The sequence below is a fragment of the Pavona decussata genome, unplaced genomic scaffold (genome assembly GCF_977016875.1).
Source record: "Pavona decussata unplaced genomic scaffold, jaPavDecu1.1 SCAFFOLD_95, whole genome shotgun sequence".
Taxonomy (NCBI): Eukaryota; Metazoa; Cnidaria; class Anthozoa; order Scleractinia; family Agariciidae; genus Pavona; species Pavona decussata.
The window spans coordinates 1,324,600-1,351,033 of NW_028145512.1; the positions used below are offsets into that span (position 1 = coordinate 1,324,600).

Below are 26,434 nucleotides of genomic sequence, written 5' to 3' on the forward strand. Positions count from 1 at the left end.
ATAATAATAAGAAAAAGAATAAAAATAGCTAATTTTTCTTTTCAAAAACTAATGTTGAAGTGGTTGGAGAAGTGTAAGTGAGACATTCCTTCCTATTTCAACATGCAAGCGAGATCCTTCAACTATATAATGCCTTATTCCAACATTCGCTGCATTTATTCTTGGAATCCACCGTACCAAAAAAGAAAACGCTAAAAATGCTCATAAAAACGCACAGAAAAGTTCTAAAAACTTCAAACCTAGCATACACAATGTTATTAGTGTTGGGACAAATTTATCAAAAGATAAGGCTTTCTGTATGCCCAATGGCGGTGTTAGGTTCGCAAGGTATTGTTGTAAAATGTACAGCCGCTATGGTGGGTGGCTTATGATGGTTCAGTCGGCCCCCTTTGAAGATTTTAGAGGGCCTTAAGTCACAAAAGAGGGTCCATGAACTTTTTATACGTCTTAAATTCAGCAATACATTGATTAAATAATATTTTGAGAGAACTTGAATCTGCAGAATTTAGAATTTAGGGCGCGTTTACATGACTACTGTTACGACTTAAAAGAATTATGCGTTTACGTTAACCGTGTTTTTTTAGCGGTGTGAGTTTTATTCTGCAATGAAATCGTTCAAACTAAAAGGAATATGAAAATTAATGAGGAATCACATCGCATTTACATCACATCGGTAACAGTTCTCAAACCCGAAGGAGAATCTTGACTCTGTATAGCCACCGGAATGAAACGTTGGGTTTTAATTCAAAAAAGGTTAAACGGAATGTAATGCTGTGGACTATGGTTATTTGTAACCAGTAAAAACTAAGAAATATTTCAAGCCATTCGCTCCGTCGTTTTATAACCGAAAGGTTACTGTGTTATTAGTAGTGGGCTGATTGGCTTCAGTGTCGAGGCCTTGTATCTGGAATTCGTAATGAACATGTCCCCTCAGTTCATTGAGCAGATCTTCCTCAGCAGGTTCAACCAGGCTTGAGCTGAACAGTTGGTGAAAACGGCCGCCCTCGTTCAAAGTCGCTTCCGTCTGAAAAGGGAATTCATTGCCTTATAACATGGTACAGTGCCATATTACACTCTGATATAAAAATTGTCCAAATCGCTTTTCAGCAAACATTGGCTTATTGATCACAAGAGTCATCAAACAGACTGTAGTAGTGAGTTGGGCGGGAAACAGCGAGCGACATGTGAACCTCTGGAATGGGCTAAGTCTGACTGAATGTCTGGATACATGTATTTGTTCGTTGATATGGAAATACTGACTGCCTGGCTTATTGAGCAAGTGCTGACTAGCTGAGTAATTGACTGATCGACTTACTGTCTCGCTGACCGTCTGACTCACTGACTTACTGACTGCCTGGCTGACTAACTGACTGACTGACTGATCATGACTGATTGGCTGACTGGCTGACTGAATGGATGACTGGCTAACTAACTGACCAACTAGCTGAATGGCTGGCTGGCTGGCTGGCTGGATCGCTTACTGACTGACAGACTGGCTAACTGGCTGGCTTTTTTGCTGGTTCGCTGACTGACTGACTGACTAACTGGCTGGTTGGCTTACTGACTGACTGGCTGATCATGAATGATTGCCTGGCTGGCAGACTGGACGGATAACTGGCTGACTGACTGACCGATTAGACTAACTGACTAAACGACCTATAGCTAGCTACTGACTGATAAGTTGATCAGTCAGTAGCTAGCTATAGGTCGTTTAGTCAGTCAGGCCAGTAGGTAGATTGTTACTCAGCCAGCCAGCCTCCCCGCCAATCAGATCAAATCAAATCCAATCAAATCAAAAAATCAAAAATCAATCACCTGGTTGGAAAGAAAAATAGAATTCAAACACTCACTATGAAGGAATTAAGCGAGTTTTCTCGTAATCTTTGCTGCTTGGTCTCCCACTGACTAATAAAAGCCTGCAAAGGAAATAAACAGCTTGACAAAACGGCGGAGAAGTAGATAGGTACAATTCACCCCCCCCCCCCCCCCACCTCCGCCAGCATGGAGGGCCGGTCCTCGACCAGTCCAGCGTGGTTGGACATTTTAAGGGTACAAATCCTCACCGACACAGCTCTTGGGATCATCATCAGGAAGAAAACCCCACTTGAAAGGTTGATGTGTTTTATGTCAGCTTTTGGAGCAGGGAAGTACTGTACAAAGTGCTCCCATTCACTTGCAGTGTTACTCTCCATGTTTCCGTAATCTGAGGCGTGAGATCCCCGAGGGAATAACATGAACAGATGTTCAATGCGCGAACTGACATTACGAAACTGATCAAATTCACTGTGGCCTTTGAAATTTCAAAATTGTTATTTGTGTGCTAGTTATTTCAGCAAATGGTGAGTGTGGGTCAGTCGGGAAGAGGTGTTTTTAATACCTACAAAATGTGATATCCTGTTAATGTCCGTTGTCTCTTAGGAAAGAAAAAAAAAAAATCCTAAACCAAGCTAAGAACCATAAGTTTTGTTAGATAGGAAACACTCCTGGCGTTGTGTTGAATGGAATTAAAAGTGCACTTACCTCGAGAATTAAGGCAACAAAGAGGTTAATGATGAGAATAACAGAAATCAGATACCACGCAACAAAGTACAGCTGTGCCCATCTGAAACACGAAAGCAACAACGGACATTAATATTCCTTTGATCTTTGAGGTTGGAGGAGTTTTGAATCGACTGTGAAAAGTAATCATGTTTTTTACTCTGTCATAGGTTTGCCGCGCTCTTCAACAAGCTACACAAGTGCAATGTATTCCAAACAATCACGGTGTATAAAGAGGTTTTTAATCGGGTGTAGAAAACAATTGCGTTCACTTTGCTTTATCAAACTACGCTTCTTGATTGGTTAAGAAAAAACCCGCACTATGCTCCCAAGCGTTAGTAAATAATTTTTTAAATCGAAAACAATCGCGTCTTTGTCACCCGCATTTTCCCGCGCACGGCGCCGTGTACATGTACTTGCTTAATCCTAATTGGTTCATTACGTTGTTTGCATCTGCTATGATTGGACAGAGTTTCTACTTTTATTTCTGTTTAACCAATCAACTGAAAACCGCTCTAAACCAATCAGGAACGAAACCAAAGTCAGCTTGTACCAGTTATCCTTAGGTTGAGTTCATAGCGTTACTTGTGTTTGCGCTCGTCGATCAAGTGTGTTTACAAAGCAAATTCAAACGATGGCAACTGTGAAGCCTGGTCGTGAACTAAATAAAGTTTATTCACGAGTGCACGAGTATGTGACTACAATAAAAAGAATCTGAGTCGCCGAAGGGAAACGAAGCCCTGGGGCCCGTTTATCGAAATTCCCGTTAACTTACCGGGCCCGATAAGTATATATTTTTTTTTCGCCGATTACACATTCATTACAGACAGACATGGTACTTGGCCAATGTTTTCATAGAATTATAAGATGTTAAAATTTAGTTATTCAAAGCTAAAAAAACTGACTTCTGTTAAGAAACATTTATCACCAAAGACGCTTACCGGGACTTTCGAGAAACGCCCCCCTTTCTCCCCCCCCTCCACCCCGATCTTCTGACAGCGGTCGGTCATTATTTACCAGGCTCTTCTCGATGTGACTACTTGATTAATGCTAAAATAGCGAGACAGCCTTACGCGTTGACGACTGTAGCGTATTCCTTAAGAAATACATGCCAGTTGTTTACCACCATCAGATCCCATAACACGACTAATGCCGCCTAAAGAAAAAAATAACATAAAAATGTGACTTGAAAAGAAGCATAAAAAAAGGATTATACAGTTGTGGTCCCTGCAAACAAAGACTGCTAAATCTCAAAGAGATCGGTATAACCCAATGGCCGACTTATAGACAAACTTGAATCTGATTGGCCACACAAGGGCGTTCGACCATTTTCGTTATGGCTCATCATTAAATTTCCCCGAGTCTGATTGGTTTAAATTGATCACGTGACGTGTAGGGTCCATCCGCGGAGAGACACTATCAGCGCATGGCGTCCATCCAGCGTAAATGCCCGGATGAATAGTACTCGTCCGCGAAAAAATCTTTCATTTATTCTTCCCGAAAAAAAAAAAAAGATTGCTTTCATTGCTTTTTTATCATGTATGCTGTCCATTAGTCTTTTTCATTTCAACTTTTCGCTTTAAAGGTAAAATTGATGAGCTGTAAATTCGAAATGCCGGCTAAATAAGCCATAAGAAGAACAAATTTCCGCGGGACAACCATCAACCGATAGTCCCTCGACATAAACACTATTGTTTAAGTAGACTACCGTTGAAGTGCGTATGCAAGGGAAATTGTCGAACTCACAAACAAATTAGCTAAAAATAAAACAATTTTACCCAGTTTCATAGTTGAATAAATCGGTAACTTACGCTCACGGTTTCTATCGACTTTGATAGTGTGGCTTCACCCTTCGCCAACCATCAGCCTATAGTCCAGCTTTCCGTCTAGTAATCTCTCGTAAAGGAGTCAAAAGGTGCAGTGCATATCACACACCAAAACAAGCTACTCTTTTCTGCGCGCTTTACCCCTGCTACTTGACAGTTTTTTTTTCTGCAACTTTTTCATTTTGTCGAACTTGTGATGGCTTCCGATTCAACTTTTCATTTCAATTTGTAAAGCTGCGAGAAGCGGTATGGCCAAGTTTAACGACTCATTTCTGACAGTTGACGAGTTCGTTTAGTTAAAAGAATACTTACAAAAAAGTCGTCGAAGTTGTTCGCGTAGTACTGTAACTGATCAAACGTACCACATTCGTTATTTAAAAACCTGAAAATAGTGTCAAAAAACAAAAACGAAATAAAACAAAATTCTCATTACACATAGGTACAGCGTTTCTTCATTTAGGATGGGACAAGTTTTTCATACCACTGGAAATAGATGATTGGAGAGAAAATACAAAGGAGAAATTACAACTGCAGTTTACGTCTCATCCATTTATATTTCACCATGTATCAATTATCAACGAGGGTTAATGACCAGGAGAAACGTGATGTATGATATGTATTCTCCCCGTGGTTTTCAGAGGGTTTTGCCTTGAACAGGGTATCAATTGTACTTCTTTTTGTCAAAACGGGGAAACATCTTCGCAAGTAGTTGGGAGGTTTTCATAAGCAAATGTTTTAACAGGCAAAACTTTAGGATACTTGGCAAACCAATCTACAACGTCTGTTCTGGTATCAACACAACGCCAAATCAGTATAATAAATGTGGGTAATTGAATAAATTGCCACCGCAATGACATCGTTTCACTGTGTTAGTTTTGATGACAAGATGAGACATTTTGTCATAAATGGTGTTCGGCCCAGCCTCACCTCTCGCCAATGGTTCGGCCAAATACGGCGCTGTAATTTGGAGGTTTTGGTTTCATCTCCACGGTAAACTTATGGAAATACCAATTCGTTAGCCTCGTGCAAGTTGTGATTCTTGCGATCCAATTTATAGGCGTTCTACCTGTTAATGACGTTCGCTCTTGGGGTTAAAGGATTAAGGACCAAGCGCATTGATCACAATAACATAGCATTTTTTACCTTGTTTCATTAACACCAACATTTGATGGATCGGTGACGCCATCAAAAAGCATCATACCAAATACGGCGAAAACGTAATAAACCGCCTACAAGAGAAAACAAAATGCGATAAGCGCTTTGATGAATGTGTTGTAAAGTACGATACTAAGTATAACTACTAGAGTATAAACGCGCTGTTTACCAGTACAGTCTTCGCGCTAATTGCTTCAGAAAGCTTTGCGAAGGACGCCCTAAGGGAGAAAGTTTCAATAGTTCCATGTTGTTGCTCGCTTGTAGTTGGCCAAATTTTCCCTAATTGATTTTAGCTTCGCGGGATCTTAATCCTTGTTCTTTTCTTTTCCTTTTTTTCACGGGCAATGTTAACTGATCGCGAAAATTAAACCCCCCAAAATTAATTCCACTGAGAAGGGAAGGATAAAAGGTGTTATTCACTTGCAATCACAACACAATATAGGGTAATAATGTACCCCACGCTTGGCGATTAGACTATGGTTTTTTTTTGGGCTACATGGAGCAGAAAGTTACGTACTTTTCTCTCTAAGCCGCAAACTCTTAAAACCGACCAATTTTAAACGATTCGAATTGAAAACTCCACGAAATTAAATGGCATCAGAGCTTAAAAACCAGACTGGTTTAGTGTTTATCAATTATTGTCCATGTCTTTTAAAAAACGTGCAACAAAGCGCGCAAAATGTTCTAAAAAAGCAAAGAAGCTACCAATAAGAAGCAAAACTAAAATATCCCATGGTTCCTAGCCCGTGTTTCCGCGCTTGGTACCGTTGCACGATGTGGCCGTTCTGTTACTGCGTTTGGTATAAAGAATACGCTAGAACAATGCAGCTTACCACAATAATTCCTGCGAAAGGCCTCAAGTTCTTTAACAGCTTCAACAGTGTCTTGAGAATGAGAGAGAGGGCCTGGCAGAAGATACAATCAACAACAAAATGTGTGCTGAAGGTCAAGCAACTATTTGGTTTGCCAAAGCCATACATAAACAAACAAACGAATAAACAAACAAACAAACAAATAAATAAATAAATAAATAAATAAATAAATAAATAAATAAATAAATAAATAAATAAATAAATAAATAAATAAATAAATAAATAAATAAATAAATAAATAAATAAATAAATAAATAAATAAATAAATAAATTGATGTCTCAAAAAACCTGGCAACCTCAGGCGCCGGCCTGGTAAGTGAAAACTTAAAGGGAAAAGCTGTAGAAGGCTCGCATGCATTGAAAAAGCTAATAAAAACACATTTGAAGAGGTGTTACACGTTGCAATCAACAAATTGTTAGTACTGTAATCAGAATTATAATTTTGAAGTATGGAGGAATCAGGTTGAGCCTTACCTTAACATTAGGGACTATTCTTAACAGGCGAAATGTAATCAAGATGTTGATTATTTGTGTCAGGTTTCTCAGGGACAAAGAACTGGAGATGTCTTCCGTGGAAGATTGGTTTTCGTGGTTTGAGCTGAAAAAATGAAGCAAGAACCGAAGTCAAAAGGTATCTAAATGTAAAACAATTCTCAAGGAAAGGAAAACGTTTTAAAGTTTCCTCTTAATAATCTTCTTACGTTGGAAAAGGAAGGCCATACAGAGAAACATGCATGATTTCTACAATCTGCAAGACATAAAACAGAACAGAGTCGGATACAAAACAGACTACCTTGTTTAAAGCAAAATATAACACCTGGAAAAAAACTCATAACATTGTTAAAGAAATAGGTGCGCATTGCGTACATGTGGGTGTGTGTGCACAGGCTGCGGACCTGATTGCTTACGGACACTCAGTCAGTCAGTCAGTCAGTCAGTCAGTCAGTCAGTCAGTCCGTCCGTCCGTCCGTTCGTCCGTCCGTCCGTCAGTCAGTCAGTCGGTCAGTCAGTCAGTCAGTCAGTCACTCACTCACTCACTGGGTAGAGCGCTATACAGTACATCACATGCCTGATGACATAGTGGGTAGAGCGCTATACAGTCCACTACCCACAGCAAATGAAAATAATCCAAATAAACCCTATCAAAACGGCAAAATAATGTCTGAAAAGGAAAATGCACAACGAAAATTGTTCAATATACTATTGTCTAACAAAACTGGTTTGTTCAAAGTCTCAAAACAATTTATGAGCAAGAGAACCACTTAGATAGAACTTAATGAAAGGTATCTGGCAGGTAAAGCTGAAGACTAGTACGTAATACCTACCACTAATGATATTGTAACGATTCCACAATAAATATTGACCTGCAAAGATCAAAAATATCACATGTGAATCAGGAACAGAAATGAATATTTCAAAGTCGAATCGATTAATGTGATGCGAGCTTGTAGTGTGCTGGTGGATGACTTTGAGAATTAATCCTGACAGACCATTCCTTCAGTGAGTGTCTCAAGATCAAAAGCAATTTGAAGTTCCCACATTCAAGTAAAACCAAATTACAGCGTACAGAGAAATCCGAGTATAGTGATTTCAATTAACACTGGGTGTGGTTAAGGGCGTTTAAGGGTCTATTTACTGTACCTGTAAAGGGGACAAGGCTAGCACGAGGTTCATCCTAGCAGGTGAAATGAAAGTTGGCTTTGGTTTACACTCATGCGGGGCTTAACCTACTCGCTGGGTTACTGGGAGTTAGAAAACCTAAAGCAGCTCAATATATGTATATACTTTAAAGAACTTCGAAATTCAACGCTACGTCTGTCATTTGAAAGAGATTACCATTCAATTTTTAGTTTTATAGAAATCCGTAGATATTGTCTTAGTCTCAACGGTTTCAGCAGTCCAACGAAAACATGCTTCAGTGATAACGATTCTGAAATTTATTTCCACAACTATCTCTGAGAGGATCTCCATCAATCTAACACTAAAATGATGCAGAAAATATTTTGTGCTTGTATGATGATACAATGACCCAAGCGCCAGAATCATCCTCCTACCACAGGCCCTTAGAGAGCCTTTATTTACTATATAAAAAAGGTGAAGAGACTGTTTTTCCTGTGTAACATTATCTGTTAGCAGTCGAACCTGTATATAACGGCCCTGTATTACGCGGCCACCCTCTATTAAGCGGCCAGTTTTTAAAGTCCCGATTTTTCGCGCATACAAACGCTGTATTTGTTACCTGTGTTAGGCGGCCACCTCTATTAAGCGGCCGCGGCCACCCTGTAGCAGTCCTATGTTTGTCTTTCTTTGTTATTTTTACCTGTATTAAGCGGCCACCCTTGAATGGAAACTAAGCCATATGCACAGTACCATGGATAACAGGAATTGATGCTCTACAAACAGAAGTTTCAAATGCCGAAGCGCCAAACGCACGTGTCCGACTTTTCTAAGTCGCTGTAATTCTTACCCTATTCCTATTTTAACTTGAAGGATTTTATTTTATATTGTGTTACTTTTAATTAGCAACATTACCGTTATAACTCCACTTCGATCGCAACGACTATGAAATGACGGAATGAGATATTTTGTTATGAACTGCAAGTCACGTAAGTAAGTGAGTTAGAAATACAGTGCTGTACACCGTACAAGAGTAGAGGACAATTTATTGTACAGTGCTTTTACACAATGTTACGTATATTATACCGTTAAGTTACAAGTTGGCACTGAACTTTGTTTAAAGTATTAATCTCTTGAAAGAGTGTTGATTGTCCTATTGTTTCCTTGCATGAAATGTTTTTTTTTTATGATACACCATTAAAATTGACATTACACAACGCCCTGTGAGTATTTTTAGTGATCCTGTATTAAGCGGCCACCTGTATTAAGCGGCCAGTTCCTCAAGTCCCAAGGGTGGCCGTTATATACAGGTTCGACTGTATACAGTATTGAGTCGTGGTTCTCCATAATCATTATTCGTGAAATTACTATGAAGCGCGACATTTCAGAGAAGAAAGTTAACGTGACTGCATGCATCCTAAACTGGGCGGAAGGATAAACTAGAATTCTTCTCGACCTCACCACAAAATACAACTACAATATAAACTTACCATGGACGAACGATATCTCTGCCATCCTACGGCCCATAGCTTTATCAACTAACGACAAAAAAGGAAAAAAAAATTAAATAAAATAATGACAGCCAATTTTTAGACATTGAAAACTTAACCAAGGTTGAAAGAAACCCCTTCAAGAAACACGAACAAGTCAGAAGCTGCATGCGTGCCGGTGATATAGCGCCTCTATGAGACACACCCACTATTCCTGAATCACAACAGCTTGTTATAGTGTAGGCAAGAAAAAAATACAAAAAACAAGCAAAAGCACCCCCATCCCCACAAAAGAAAAAAAGAAACAAAAAACAAAAACAAAACAAAAACGAAAACAAGAGTTTCGATTGTGCTGGATAATGCTACCGGTAGACCAATTTTTTTTTCCGAAAAACTTGAAATATGTGTTTGAGAGCAGCATCCCCTACTAACGTGTCCCTGCATAAGAAGTTTTACATTGTCTCAGAAAGAGCACAAGCCGTACAATATGTCTCTAGCTGTAGTTCTACTGTACAGTCAGCATATTTACTTATGTCCCTACCTGTTCAAAAAGATAGTACAACACAAAAAAGAAGTTTGCCATCTGAAAAGAAATCAAATCATTGAGCATGAGAGACGTACATGTATAAAAGCAATATAGCATAAAACTGAAATGTTTGATGCAAAGTCCATTTCAAGACAGAGAAAATCAGTTTTAAGCACACTAAATCAAAAACACTACAAAAATAAGCTGAGCGCCACAACAAAAGATTAATTTAGATTAGTTTCGTGTCACCTTAGATAGACTGATGAAGGCACTCACCCCTAAATGTGAGTTAGAGTTCTCCCATATTTTGTCTTGTTCATATTCCAGTAAAACCTGTTAATTCACATGGAAAAAGATTAAAGCTTGCACTTAAACTTTAAGAATCTTTATTCTACGTATGATGCGCCTAGTAACGGCAAAATAAGAGTAGAATCTGGTGCTAGCTACAATTCAATTTACAATAAGTCCACTATATCAATACCCTGGTCCCGGAGGTTTTCTTTTTTCTTTATCCTCCAACATATATACAACACATAGCCAATATACCTAGACGACACTAGTAAAATTGCGAAGTGTTGCTTGCTTTGAGAAAGATGAAAGAAAACCTTGAGGACTAGGGTAGTACATCAAATATATATTAACGAGACTGTTCTTGATCTTCAAATTCATATAAGGCTATGCAAATTAAGAAGCGAATTTTGAGAAAATTCCAACTGCCCTGTTTTCTCCGAAAATTGTTTATTGTCGTTTGTTTGACAAGAAGGTAGATGACTTCTGAGCGGCCTAGAATTCATTATGTGCAAGCATTTACTTTCAAAATATTCATAAAACAGTGAGAGTTTTTATGCTGGCCCTGTGAGTGAAGAGATTACCAACAGAACTATGAGTTCCCGGATGAAAAAAAAAATTGCTCTTTGAATGAGAGGTCGCAATGACTCCGTAGCAAAAGCAAAGTATATTTTCAAGAGCGAGCGTGTAGCTTTAAAGCCGTTGGAGTTCTTGTTACGCCAGTCTGAAGTATCCAATACTTACAGAAACAAGAAATACGTTCACCGCCGCCACAAAATCGCCAGCGTAGTCAAACACCTTGTGAGATACGATAATTTGAATCCTTCTCAGTACACTGTTCTCCACATAACTCATGGCTGGCCTGTGCCGTTTCCTGGTCGCCTTGTCAAGTACATCAAACAGGTCTTGGAACTCCCTGGCATTAAGATGTCCAGTTGAATTTTGAGCTAAAGACTGCAAAGCAATATATGTTAAATAAAACATTTGTATCGTGAAACGGATAATTGGTCATCGTGGTAGAATGAAATAATAAATAAAATGATCGTTTGTCTCATGATTTACTCACTTAAGTTGTAGATCGCGACGTTTCGACTGCTTACTGCTAGTCTTCATCAGGCAATGAAGTCGACTGATCACGCTACAGTATTTATATCAAAGGCCGGCTGTCATTGGAGGACTAACAGTAGATCCTCGCTGCTTTGGGAAGGTACTATCACCTCTGCCGTCCGATCTGCTGTTGTGTTTCTTGTTAGTTGGTGTCTAGGTATTCCGTTACCCCTGTTGGTGTTGTTAGGGTGTGTCAAGGAAGCCATCCGAATCATACTACAGCCGAAACATCGCGATCTACAACTTAAGTGGCTACATGGTGAGACATATATCTTATTGGACCTTTTGGTGTGTAGAATCGCTGTTTATCATATAGACAGGAGTGATTTATTGGAAAATACACCACTCGTAAAACTCATACGAAACTACACCCGGGACCCGAGTGGCGTATTTTCCATATCCTCACTGTACTAGTGAGGATATTGATGACGTCATTTCCAGCTTTTTCGTGGTTGTTTGTGCAAACAGTTGGTGGAAAATGGTGAGCGATAGGTTTGTCTATATAATAAAAAGAAAATTACACGGTGGCTTGAAGATATGAATCAGTTTATTTTCTCTTGTTAAAAACAGTATTTTACCACTCGAAAATAAAATTCATATCTTCGCGCTGCCATGTAATATCCTCTATATATTTTTACGAGTTGACCCGTATTTGCGGGCAAAATACAAAACAACGAGTAAAAGATAAAACAAAGTATTGCTTACATTCCGCACGCGTTGTCCGCCTCTTGTGCCGATCTTTGCTTTCTCAATGGCTCGCCGAACGTCTTCAGTGCTGATAGTACCTCTGTAACAAAGATGAGGACACGTAAATCACAAATTAAAACTAATGATTTAGTTTAACTACTTCTTCAACCAAACACAAATAGTACAAAAGTAGTTGTTGGCAATTAAGGCAATGAAACCGCAATTCTAGCCTTGAAAGAAATGCGATGGTAGGTTTTTAGCCTGGTCACTAAATGAAAAAGATGCATTTATCAGTCAGTCTTTGTATGCCTGGGTCACTGGCCGATAAATACATCTTTCACCGCACCTATGTCAACATTCACATTCCAGCAATATGCAGGATGTTTGTCCCATGAACCTATTTTAATGGCCTTAGCTTCCACGAGTCTCCTGTAGCTCAGTGGTAGAGCATCCGAACTAGCAATCGGCAGGTCTTAGGAGAGAACTTGGATTTTCCGAGCATGCCTACTATCGCTGGATCGCACATCGCAAACTGTTCTGTAATCCTATGGAAACAAACTTGTGTGTTCGCCCTTTGCGATCACAGGGCAACACAGCCATTTACGATCATTAGTGAAAGAGCAAGTGAGCAATTTCGGTGATTGCTTGCAATCACATCGAAACTAGCATATGTCTTAAAACATATCTTTTGTTAGCTTTTAGCCTTTACCGCTTGAATTATTTTTTTTATTGTTAAGTTTAATTTATGTACATATTGAGTATATTCTAATATTGTAATGCGCTTTTGATCATTGCATGTTAAAAAGTGCAATATAAATTAATAAATTATTATTATTATTATTATTGTTATTATTAATATTATTATTATTATTATTATTGTTATTATTAATATTATTATTATTATTATTATTATTGTTATTATTAATATTATTATTATTTTTATTATTATTATTATTGTTATTATTATTATTATTATTATTATTATTGTTATTATTATTATTATTATTATTATTATTATTATTATTATTATTAAGGCAGGATGTCAACATCTGAATGCCAGATATAAAATAAAAAACACACAAGGAGCTAGGCGGAAACCCGTGGCTAGCCCTGCAACCAAATTTACAATAAAATCATGTGATTAACAAAGAAAATTAATTAAAAATTTAAAAAAATACATATTAGTAAAAAAAAATTAAAATTTTAAAAATCTTAAAATGGTCTATGCTCAATCTAGCTATTAGGTGGATGCAACGGGAATTTGAGCATCTTAATCTAGCACAAGACCTTGAAAGTTCTGACAACGTTCAGGCTACTACTTAAGACAGACTTCTGCATCCGTCCTAGAACACCTCTGCTACACTTTGCTCCTAGTATTTCTCTCAAATTACTACTCAGTCCCTTAGAGAATCCCCCAAGAACATCCATTATAATGTTGATTTGAGTGATCTTGTAGCCCGGGTACTGCTTCTTGATTTCCCATCGTAGTGAGGCGTACTTGCGGTTCTCTTCGTCCTTCTGCTTCCGGTTCTCAATCAAAGGGCAGCTCATCTCCAACAGGGTTACTGTCTTCCTCTCCTTATCTACAATCCTCGCGTCCACTCTGTTAGCTCGCACCTCTGTGTGGTCTGTATATACTGGTACATCCCAATATGCCGTCACTTGATCATTTTGGTAGAGCGGCTTAGGTTGCGTGGAGGAGTTCCAAGGCGGAACGGCCTCTATCAGTTGGTAGTCTTTCAGCAGCTCAAAGAAAAGTATTTTGAGTGCTCCGTTGTGTCTTGATAGATACTCCGTCTGTGCCAATGCACTGCAACTTGACAGCACATGTGCGATAGATTCCTGCGCCTTTCCATACATCCTGCATCTGACGTCCGATTCTTCGCTTGATTTGGTCTTCCTTGCGTTGAACAGTTTTGTTGGAAGAAGCTGTTCGTAAAGCTCACTTATCCCGGCTATTGTGTGCGTCGGTGCTGTTTTCCAGTCTGACATCCACTCGAAACTGTCACCATCAAGATCTTTATCGTCCCAGCGTGCTGTATGGAGCATTCCCTGCCATCTCTGTTCTCTTACGCCTTCACACTGCTTGTTTTGTAAGGCCCTCTTCGTCCACGTTCCAATTTTGCACCCCTCTATCTTCTCATTCTCTGCTGTAGTGCCCGATGGATCTAGATATCGCAGCTCTGGCTTCATTCTAACTCCTCTGCATACTTCTGCGTATCCTTCACCAAGGAGCGCCGCCCAGTCCTTTCAGCTTTCTCTTCAAACCGTCGGACCAGCCCCATAGTTGGATCTGCATTAGCATACAACCTCATTACCGCTTTAATTTTGGTGATTTTATATTCTGACTCAATCGACTTAAGACCCCGTCCGCCCGATATCCTAGGGAGATAGAGCAAGTCACTGGACGCTGAAGGGTGTTTCCCACCATTCTCCAGCATGATTTTCTGCGATTCTCTGTCGAGTCTTCGCAACTCTGCAATGGGCCATACTTGCGTCCACATAAAGTACGCAAGTACCGGTAGCGCAAACTGGTTACTTGCAACTACCTTGTAGTAATCCGATAGCGGACTCGACCATATCACAGACATTCTCTGAAGGTACACTCTCGCAGCATTCTCCAATGCGAGGTTATCCTCCTGTCTGCTATTCTCTAGGACTCCGATATTATTATTATTATTATTATTATTATTATTATTATTATTGTTGTTGTTGTTGTTGTTGTTGTTGTTGTTATTATTATTATTATTATTATTATTATTATTATTATTATTATTGAGAGAAAAAGGGTCAAAATCTATAGAAAGTTTTCTTGTTTTTTTTTTCATTTGTAAAGAAGGAGTCGTGGTGGCAAATGGCCAATTCAGTCAAAAAAGGCTTAAAGACTAACCTCCCTACAAAGCTTGTATTTATAGAAATCAGTATTTATGTCTTGTACTCACAATGGCAGGTCACCATCAGCACCTTGAATTTGAAGAAGAACCTCAAACGCGGCTCTAATACCAACCCTACGGCGGAAGAAACTTGCTTGAAGTGAACTCTAGAAAAAAAATTTAAAAGATTCAAATGTAAACTGACATAAACATCAAATCAATGAAACAAAAAAGGAAAACGTGACCCGTAAAAGCTAGCCATTTTATCCGTGCAGTGCCGGGATCAAAACACGCTTTCCGTATTATCAGTTCTATGTTATACCTAGTTTCGAGAAATATGTCAATTGTCAGCTGATTATATAAAATCTGTAAAAGTAAAACCAGCATCACCATAAGTCAGTTAAAAACAACAGCAAGTAACCGCTATGTGCCAACCAATTGGCCATGAAATTTGTATAGCTTTTACCCTAAAATGGAAAACTGCTAAAGTACTCTAGCCACAAGTTAGCTTCATCGTTTGCTTCAATGACAGTCAAGGATCTATATTCATACAGGAACACTGATTAAGACAGCATTGGTCAAAATTAGTAAAACACAATCAAACCAAAACTTACCGTCAAGTAACCTCTGAACTGATTGTAGATTATAGCAGTTAACAAATTCAAAAAGAAGTAAAGACCTAAGGATACAAAATACACAGATTATAAATGTAATATTGCAGCTAGGCCATTTACCATTTAATTTATACTTCGCATTAATTGGTGCCATCTTTTGGCAGGGTCGTTCCTTTCAATAGCAACAAATTTCTTTCTTTGCTTGAGTGGGGGTTGTTACAGTTGTCGAGGTGTCAGTACATGTACTTTCGAAGCCGTGAGGCGGTTGAGTTGTTCAGGGTAAGAGATAATAGAGTTATAATTTTGGTGGATAAACGTGCCACCTGCATTTGTGCAATACGGTCAACTTTGGTTATATAAGGGACACACTAGGAAGGCCCCAAGGGTGGCAGGATGCGAGACAAATTAAAAATCATTTTTTTTGCTTAAAGATTACGATGTACAGACAGTATTGCACAGCCATTTGGTTATCGGAGCGAGTTAGGTGAGGATCAAACTGAATTAGGAGAATCTCCTTAGCAAAAAAATGCCAACAAGCAGAAATTACAATCAAATTGCCTGTCAAATCTTACAGATGTCACAGAATTGTTAAGTTGGGACCGAATGAAACGTGTGTTACATCGAGGGTTAGCGATAAGCTGTACAGCTCAGAAGTTTCTTTCATTTTTTTTTTTAATGAAATTTGATCTTCTGTGACTTTTGCTACAGCTGTAAATTGCTCCTGTCTGTTACATTCCGACATGTCCACAAGACAAGAGTTGTGTGTAACATATGCAGTACTTACCTATCATAGTAAAAACAATAAAGAAAATAGCATAAAATCTGTTTTTCATATATGCAGGCATCATCACTGAAAGAAAAGACAAGATTTGTTAACCAAAGCCCCAAATGATTATACCAGGCAATATGTGCGTATGTTCATAGCTGTTACCACAAGTGAACCATTCTTGTATCACTTGATACTTTTCAAGTGGGCACTATGAGCATATTTGTAAGCTGTGCAATATTCGCTATTAAACTTGTAGACTCACTTTCACATTACTTTTGCCTGTAAAGGGGCTCATGCGCTCTTCCACTTTAGCCTTACTGCGCATGTTCGTGGCTGTCAATTTGCCTTTTACTCTCAACTTTGTCAAATCAGCCACATTCAACAGGCATACCATCATAGTATAACACTTTTAGCGTGTTTGTTGTAATCCTGCTAACTAGGATCGCTTAATCAGTGAGTAGAACTAGTCTGGATCATCCTACATACAGAGCAGGACAAAGAAATTTACACTTACCTTATTTTAATGAGGTAAGTGTAAATTTCTTTGTCCTGCTCTGTATGTAGGATGATGTATGGGAATTGCATATTTCATTTATTTTCTTTAAAAAGAAAATAAATGATACATGCAATTCCCATCAACATAAGCCGCGTAATAGTTTCTATGAACTGCGTTAATTTCTGCGACCTCAGCAAAGTCGGAGCGTTATTTTGGTGATGCTAGCTACAATGTAGTTTCTATAATTTATACCCCAAATTCTTTGGGTGGGGCAATTCAAACAAAAAAAATTTTTTTTTATAAAATTTCAAGCACTCAGCATTCGTTTCAGTGCATTTGGAACGAATTGGCTTTGGAATCGTCAACGTTGTTTTTACTTAATATAATATGAAATCTCCATGCTCGAGTTAATTTCCTTCATTAGAAAATTTTGCCGTCTTGTTCACGTTAAGTTCCAAATTTCCTCTCAATTCACAAAAATCGTGTTTACATATACCTTGATTAACATAAGCGCTGAGCGGTAGGTTACTATGCATTTTGTTTATAACGCTGTACAAGGTAGTAATTGCATTATTGTAATATTTAAGTCGGTGTTCAGTGTACAGGTAATCGATGAAAGCAACGCTACATGTATTCAGCAGCCAATTATCTTGTGGCATCCTTCAATTCTCGATATTTTCCAACTTGAGAATTTGAAAAAGTACAGTCATGTATTAAAATTATTAGATTCACAATTTTAGGAGTGCATGTACTCCGAGAAAATGTATGAAGGAGCCCCACTCACCATCCGGGTTGTTAGCAGTGGTAAGCAGTACCAGAAGACTTCTAAGAGACGTTTCCAGCTTGGAGAAATACTTATTGCCCTCACATTCAGCACCACTCTCAGCACTCGTCTTGTGTGGACCACACTCAATTCTCTACAGAGTAACACAGTGTGTTAGCAACATACTCTAAACCATAAATAGCAATACTCCTTGCTATAGAGACTCTCTTGAAATTGTGCTAGACATCCTTACAACACTTAATTTCTTTTTTAGTGTTACCACTTGCTATAACACAGGCGAATCAAGGAACTGCTGTTTGAGGGGGGCTGTTTATTCGGAAGGTTAAAATTTAGTCTAAGAGGATTATTTCATAAAAATGTTATCATGTTATACATCAGTACAATAAGTCTGCTATGGTTGAGAAAGCATTTAAAGACAGTGTCAAAGTTCCAAGTGAATACACTGTAAGTTTGAGACACTCAGAGCAGCATGGAATAATATAAAACAAAAATACATGTATAATCAAAAGGGTCTGAGGGCTGGGTCATAGAGGGACCCTGAACCTGATAAATTCCTCCACATCAATTTCTCTAATTTTGCAGAGGAATCTTCTGTTTAGAACTGAAGCAAAATTAGAGAAATTTATGGAGAAACTGGAAAAATGGAAATCTCAGTCACGAATTGCAGCAAGGGGTTAATTTATGGAGTGTGGACATTTTTCATGATGCTCTTTCCAAGCACTTCATCAAATTCCACAATTTCACTCATTCAAGTTTTGTGACATAATACTACCTTGGTACTTCAAGAAACACAGACCAAAGTTTTGATTGGCAGAGCCAAGAATGAAGAGTTGCAAGCTATGGGTATTCTTATTTCCCCCAGTTCTGCCTTTGCCCTTCAGCAAACAATTTTGCCAGAATAGTGTAGCAAAAAATATGAACTTGAGGCTTAATTTCTGTTTTCAAATGATTTTTAACTGTCTGAGGAACAAATTAAGAAATGCTTAATAAATTAATTATGAAAATAGCAGGAAATAATATATTAAATAATTATGCAAATAAAATACTTAACCGCTATGGTGCTGTTTTTTCTCACTGATGGCTTCTAGAATATCACATGAAAAGGAAAAAGATAAGAGGTATTATAAAACATTAAATGAAGTTCTAAATTGTTAAAAGAAAGACACAGTTCTTTCACCCATTGCGTATACCATGTATAACATGTCACAGTGTGAAGAAATAAGTTTCAAAAGTAACTCACTTGCGGAAACAGGAGCATCCCACACATGGCAAAGAACCACAAGTGAAGCAGAAGAAGAAAAAGCACACTGAAATTAAACACAAATAAACATAAATTGATGTTAAATAACTGGGTGTGAAGATGGACCCTTGATCATTATAGTTATCATTGCAGGAAAGGGCAGTCATAAGCTGAAAAGGAGAGGAAAGTTTTTGTGTTAAAGTCCCAGGTTGAGTTTTGTGGAGATACATGTACATGTATTGAAGGCTAAAGATGGGACAAAATGGGAACTTAAAATTTGCATGCACCCTACGCGATACTTTGAAAATACTACGGATCACACTCCATATCTACAAAGGCGAATGACTTCCAAAGCATTCACAGCCCAAGCACTTGGTGGTCCTTGGTGCACCTCCACAAACAATGCCTTGGACTTAGAAATGGTGTTAAAGTTGCAACATGGAAACAACTACAAAAATGGACACTTAAATGTGCAAGGGACTTGTGACATCTTGGGTGTTTGCATAAATTCTAAGGAGGAGATTCACGACCAAAGAATCTTTCCCTGATGTTGATAGAAATGAAACAAATGAACAAAAGGAGAGAAAAAAGGACTGGAATTTTCTTAGTCAAAGCTTTGCTGAAAACAAACTTGACAAGTTGATAAAAATGACAATAATTTCTACAATTTCATTAAAATTGTTTGGACAACTCATATCACACCTGAGAATTTCTGGAACAGTTCTTTTAATGGCACGCAGCTGCAAAACAGTGTATAAACAACAGTTAAAATTATAACCATTTTATTTTTTTATTTGCCTCTAAATTAACAATCAGCAAAACCACGATTGAGGAAGATTGAGAAACAAAAGTATGGTAAGAAGACTGATGAAACTTGTGGAGATGCAGTGATGCAGTGGTCATCAATCAATCAATCAATCAATCAATCAATCAATCAATCAATCAATCAATCAATCAATCAATCAATCAATGGGGTCAGTATGCTTAGCTAAAAAAGCTAGTTTACAGGTACGCCACGGAAAAAAAAAAGAAAAAGAAATTGTAAGAGCCTTTTGAAGGCACATAAATTTGAATAAATTAAGGTTAAGAACTAGCTAATTAGACTTTAGATCTGAGGGTTGGAAAATCAGAGTGTCTGTGGTTTAAGGCGAGTTTGGTCTCTTCATAACAGAGTTGTTTCCATAGACAAGAACCTTTGGTCAACATCGTCTCTGTTCACCCAAAGGAAAAAATGGCTACCGGTGATACACTGCCAGGGGTGACCCTGTGATGGACTAGCATCCAGTATCAATACTCCATGTTATTTCATACCAAAGAAATCGGGTTAAACTCTGGCTATATGGGTTACTGTAAGGCTCGTAATATGAAATTACACCCTTGAGTGTTAAAAATGGTCTAACTTACTTTAACGTTCACTAGTCTTGTGCTGTTAATTTATCCACAAAAAAACATACACTCCCACAAATGAATGCTAATCTTGCTGTCTCAAGTTTACCACATTTACCTTCTGCAATGCCGCCGTTTGCCATGATTTTGAATTAATCAGTCCCAATAAAATGTGTTTGTGTCAGTATAAAGCCTCAAATAAAAATTGAATGTACAGTGCATGATACATTTACAAATGTAATGATGCCACCATACTTCTAAATGTAGCAACATTGATCTGTACTCACCAGCTTTTTCATTAGTGAGGAGTTTTGCAATAAGAAGAAAGGTCTAAGAAGTCGGCGAATTCTAACATGCTGCAACGAAAACAATGACAAGTGTTAATAAGTACATGCTTAAAATCAGACAACACACTGAGGAAAAACTAGCATAATTACACAGTGTACATTTCATCAAATAATTATTAAAATCTGTTTCATTTGTTCAAATGTTAATATTGCAATCACCAACAGGAACCTTCCGAGTGTGATTGCAAATTATTAGAAATGGAATTTCCTACCTTGTTCCAGGCTCTTGGTACACCGCAGAAGACGCAAAAGAGCAGGCGAGCGGAACATTTTTGTTTTTGTCCCTGGCTCTTATCTGCTCCTTCGCCTCTCCTGCTGTGCACCAAGAGCCTCGAAAAGGCTAGGAATTTTCAGTTCTTATAATCAGTTTTCCTTTAGTTGAGCAAACAAAACAATCATGAATGAACATGTTTGCTCAGTGCAAGTAAATGCTACAGAAGGATTTCACCATGTACATGTACAATTGGACTGGCTATCATAATATATTATTATTAACTGAAAAATATGCAGTTTTACCAAAATGTTTGTCCAGTTGAGACAGAAACAAAACAGGGCAGCATTACTTTCCAAATTTATGTCTCTCTTTTTACATTTTTTGTTTATAGATTTTGTGTAGTGTGGATTCAGAAAATATCCATATCACCCCCACTCCACCCCTCTAGAATTTCCAATTTCTCTTCATACTTTCCTTTAATGTAGTGGCCTTTGGGCCCCCACCCCAGCCCCTATCCAATTTTAAATCCCTACTGCCTGCATGTATATGTACAATTGTATGTATACCTATGCCCCTGGCTATACAAAGGCTGCAGTTTAATAGGTATTAGGCATGTTGTTAAAATTGGGCAAGACAGGAGACAAAAGAAAATACTTTCTCTCATCAAGCCATTTAATTAATTTGGGATTCAAATAACACACTACCTCATTGCATCCAGTACTGAGGGTGACAAACACATCAACAAAGGAAACTATCAGCACAAAACAGTATGACAGGAGCCATCTGTTCCTTAGGAACTCCTTCCTTCCAAGAACATGACTCTGGTGGAAATAATTGTAAGTAGCAATTTAATACAAACAAATTTGACATATGTGAAAGAGATTGGTGTTGTTATGTTTTAAGCCTGGTGAATAATTATTGATACTAGATGTAACTTTTTCAGTTCACCAGTGACATGGACATACTTGGAAAAAGAAAATCTGTGTTTTCCCAACAAGGCTCAAACCTGTGCCCTTCTAATTGAAGGGGTGCGTGGAATAAGGTCCTTAGTGACTTTTGATGTAAGGTCAAATTCTCCTTTTGTTTCAAAAGTGAATACAAGACAATTTGGAAGGAGAATCTAGCAATTTATCAGAATTCACTTGGGGCTTTTTTTCAGGCACCCCTTTATTTACTAGTTCCGATGCTCTACCACTGAGCTACAGGAGACTCGTGGGAGCTATTGGACCATTAAAGTTAAGATTCATTTGACAAACATCCTGCATACTGCTACATGTAGGATTGGAATGTCCATAAGTGGAATATGTGAAAGGGATGTGATGTTATGTTTAAGCCTGGACAGTAAATGATACGTGTACATGTAGATATATTTTTTCAGTCAGTGACAAAGGCATACTCGGATAAAAAGAAATTATAAACACAGATTTTCATGAAAACAGCTATGGCAGCCATGCTGAGATGCATGTACATGATTGTATAACTAAAGGCAGAGTAAGTTGGAAGACAGTAATGTTACCTTGACAACCAAATCACTAACAAAGCACAGGAGGAAGATGATTTCCACACTCTCTGTGGCTCCACAAGGAGGATCAGGTCTCTTGCCACGAAAACGAGGATCCGATGACAGCCTTTAACAGTGAGCAGACACAATAGTTATTATTAATTAATCAATTATTAATCATTATGATACATGATGATGCACACTGTGTGTTGTACACTCTACATAAATTCACAAAATTTGTTTTTATTTCAAAAACGTAAAACTCAATGATTAAAATTGATGCACCAAAATGAGTGCATATCATTTGGTGAAAGATTGTTGCTGGATTATAATAAACAATTTTATCAGTGAAAAGTTGTGTAATAAGCAATGCAAATTTCGGAGTTTTCATTAATTTTTTGTGACCTTCAGACCTCTTTTTGTTGTGAATTACTAAGTTAAAAGTTATACAAAAGAGTAATATTATAGGAAAATGTGAACACAAAATTTAATGTATTTTTTTTTAAATTAATATAATTAACTTCGTATAAATTTTATAAACTAATATATTATTGAAATACCCACGTGAAAGATGAGGGTTTTTCTACAAATGCCATCATCAGGTAGAGGAAGATGACCAAGGTGAAACCCCTAAAAATCACAAAATGAAAAATTATATAAAAAAGATGTCTATTACATGTATTTCCCACTGATATTCATCCACAAAAACAATAAACACACAAGTATCACAGCCTGGAGAGTTACGTCAGTGTCTTTTCTCAGTCTTCCTCCAGACCTCACATCATCCTTCAGAGATTTTGTAGTTGTATAAAAAATTTATACTTCCCTTCCCCCCTCCCCCCAATAGATGGCAGTGGCAATTCCGGAGGGATGTGAGAGGGTAGGAGGGGGGATGCCGGGTGTTGGGGCAATATATTGAAAGGAATTTCCAGACCTACCAATTCTATCTGTGACAGCTGGTGTGATATTCCAGTAACAATATTATTTTACTGCGCCTTTCAATAACATACGGACTCTGAACTTCAACACTGGCTACGGATTTATGTATTTTACTGCCGTCAATCATACTTACGGAGACAACCGACTGACCACAAAAAATAGAGAAACCGACAAAGTGGATCGAAATCCGCCAATCACAGTGCACCAACATGACCTTTTCACCCCGTTGAGCCAAACGTCGTTGTTTTCTGAGGGGTCCGCTCTAGTGATTGACGGTTGTGAAAAGTGAAACGGTTGGTTGAATTTTGAACTTCACAGTCCGCATGTTATTGAAAGGCGCTGTAAAGATACTGTGCACAGTATAATAATTATAATTATACTCTGACTAGTGAGTAGTTAATTAAGACTCCTTAATTTTCCCCATTATTTAATTATGCACAGGGTTTATTTTACACTCAATTGTCCTATCCTTATTATACTCTGGGGTTTATGGCAGCTTACCATCTAACAGGTTTGCTGTAGTACCATCTGTACATCCACAGTGATCTGCTGTCTACCTTGTGATGGATTGATCTGTACTGTATGACAGTAGGTAAAAATAACTTGAAACTTGGAATGCTAAACGCTCCTTAAATCTCAAAATTGAGCATCTTCTCACATGCAGTTAAGGTATGTATAGCTCAATGGATTAAACCACCAATAAAATCAGCTGAAATAGGCAAAGGTGTGTTTTATAAGAGAATTGTAAATAATAAATACTGTAATATTCCACACCAGGGGAGCAGTTACTTATTTTTTTAAGCCAATTGCTGAGTTACTGAACTGACTTAAGAGAAATATTGCAACTCAGTCACATGGTTGTGTGATCTTACTCTTTTTGCATGCTACGTTCTGTGCAGATATTCTTTGAAATGACCAACCTTATCATCCTTCATCAGATGTAAAGCTGTGAAATGCCACCACACCATTTTCCAAAAATTGAATCCTTCACACATCAGATCGCAGCTCTCTCAGCAGCAGCTCCAAAACTCTGGAATGAGCTACCTTTGGAGCTTTGTCAAGCAACATCACTTGACAGTTTAAATCTCAACTTAAAACCTATCTTTTTAAGAACTATTTTCATAGTTTGTAACTTAGTTTATTTTATTCTTACGGTAACGTATTTTTGTTTTCTTTTAAATATATGATTGTAAAGTGCTATTGATCAGCACATGTAAATACGCGCTATATAAATTGGTAAATTATTATTATTATTATTATTATTATTATTATTATTATTATCGCAGATCTGATGTGCGGAAGCAGTTTTAGTGTAAACTTATTCCAGTATAAATTATTGACTACCTTTGCTGCATCTTCTAGAAAAACAGCTGCTTGGTCAATTGCATGTTCTGGTGTATCTGGTTGATCCTCTGTGAAAAGTCAGATGTGACATGGAAAAACAAGTTTAATCATTATGGTGTTGACTGTGCAAGGGGAAAACCACAACCTAAGTCAAATTTTCCTAACGAAAATCCAACTAGTTGGCATGTAAGATGAACAAACTGCAAAGCAATCTGCAATCCAAAAGTTAAATCCTTTGATAGTAATTTGTGTTTCCCATGACAGGTTACAGGTACATTCGTAGCTCTTGTTTTAAAAACAGTTGTGTTAAAAAGTTGTTTTTACAAGTTTTACAGTAAGATAAAAATCCAGTATGTCACATGTCAGATGGCCAAAAACACATTGCTGTATCTATGAGAGGGGCAAAGGATCTGCAGTTAAAACTTCATATACAGTAGTCTATTATCATCTCCCATTCCTTCCTTGTCACCTTTTTTCTCTTTGCGTATTTGCTAGTAGTTTTGAGATTTGGGTCCAATTACACTGAAATCAAGCCAGAGGTCAAGACAATGTTGCTATTTAGTGGTCACACTATTAATAAAGTATTAGTACTGGAGATTTAGCTGACTGATGCTCAACCAATATATTACTGATGGTTGTCCGATACAATTATACTGACACACCACCGATACTTATCACAGTCAAGTATCGGTCAATAAAATTATATTGACTGACAGTTGGCTGATACTCAGCTGACACTTGGTGACCTACTGGCCAATGGTCAACTGATACGTATATCGGCTGACTGTTGTTCAATATACTGATGATCGACCAACACATCGACCAATATACTGGTGGACTCCCCCTAGAAACACGATCCGTGAGATGTTGATTTATAGGCTGCTGATCTACATTCTCAGAGACCCAGGGGCAGCAAGTCAGGGTTGAAGGAATGTCAAACATAGGTGAAATTTTTTATTGATCGTGCAATTGTTATTTAACAACAGTAACAAGCAGCGTGACTGGAAATTAAACATATTAAGCTTTTTGCTGATGTTGTGGTTTAAATTTGTTTTTGGTTTAAATTTTTTGAAACAAATTTGATTTTTATTTGCCTTTGTTCAAGATGGCAGCTAATGAATGTGAGACAAAAGAAAATAAAAATAATTAATCAAAATTTTCAAATTTAACCACAACTGCCGGAACTGAAATACGGAGTCGAAAATTGACGAACTACTGAAAGTTACAAACACCAGGATAACATCACAAAGTAACATCGAAATTTAATAGCGAAAAATCATAAGAAAATGAACTTGAAACCGCAATATCGTAAATCCCCAAGCCCCCCCCCCCCCGCTCCTCTCAGACAAATATGCAACTCCCAGTTGATGTTTTGATTGCAACACCATTCAATTCACAGAAGAATAAAGCTTTCGCGCAAACTAAATTCTGAGCATATGTTACTCAAAATAGTACCCTGAAATAATAAAGCGTGAGCCAGACAGGTCACTGCGTCCAGGTGTTATGTCAAAGCGCGCGACTTTGCAGTCGATCGAACTTCGCTTTTCTATCGGAATTGTATTAACTTCTCTGGTTACATGCCATGCCCATATTCAATCGCCTGCATTAACTACGTTATGGGAACCTATAATCTCTTACCTTGGCTCTCCAAATGTATTATAGGGCTTTGTACTTCCATCGCTTCCATTACACAGCATACTTTTCTTTGAAGGGACTGAGCAATAAAAAATAACAAACATACATTGAGGGGAGAGGCTGCTGACCATTTGCGGTCTCCATGACTTCCAGGGGCCTTGCATGCTGAGGAAAGCTTTGAGGTTT

The 26,434-nt window shown here is 37.9% G+C and overlaps 2 protein-coding genes across 2 annotated transcripts; both read right to left on the reverse strand.

The window, feature by feature from the left end:
• Positions 1–575: 575 nt before the first annotated feature.
• On the reverse strand, positions 576–26,343 carry LOC146473027 (two pore channel protein 2-like). The gene is made up of 29 exons (XM_085118762.1): positions 26,252–26,343; positions 24,614–24,681; positions 23,771–23,847; positions 22,895–22,960; positions 22,346–22,457; positions 21,534–21,650; positions 20,556–20,624; positions 19,585–19,622; positions 18,883–18,949; positions 18,694–18,726; positions 17,643–17,775; positions 16,378–16,443; positions 15,594–15,658; positions 15,049–15,146; positions 12,125–12,206; positions 11,057–11,266; positions 10,301–10,357; positions 10,040–10,081; positions 9,499–9,546; positions 7,717–7,755; positions 7,093–7,139; positions 6,866–6,989; positions 6,353–6,424; positions 5,508–5,593; positions 4,677–4,746; positions 3,612–3,694; positions 2,521–2,602; positions 1,851–1,916; positions 576–1,024 (listed from the first exon to the last, which is right to left on the reverse strand). The coding sequence occupies exons 1-29, from the start codon at positions 26,298–26,300 to the stop codon at positions 839–841; spliced, it is 2,352 nt and encodes a 783-aa protein (XP_084974888.1). The 5' UTR covers positions 26,301–26,343; the 3' UTR covers positions 576–838.
• On the reverse strand, positions 13,046–14,431 carry LOC146473028 (uncharacterized). The gene has a single exon (XM_085118923.1). It carries the CDS (start codon positions 14,297–14,299, stop codon positions 13,382–13,384), a length of 918 nt encoding a protein of 305 aa, XP_084975049.1. The 5' UTR covers positions 14,300–14,431; the 3' UTR covers positions 13,046–13,381.
• Positions 26,344–26,434: the final 91 nt, after the last annotated feature.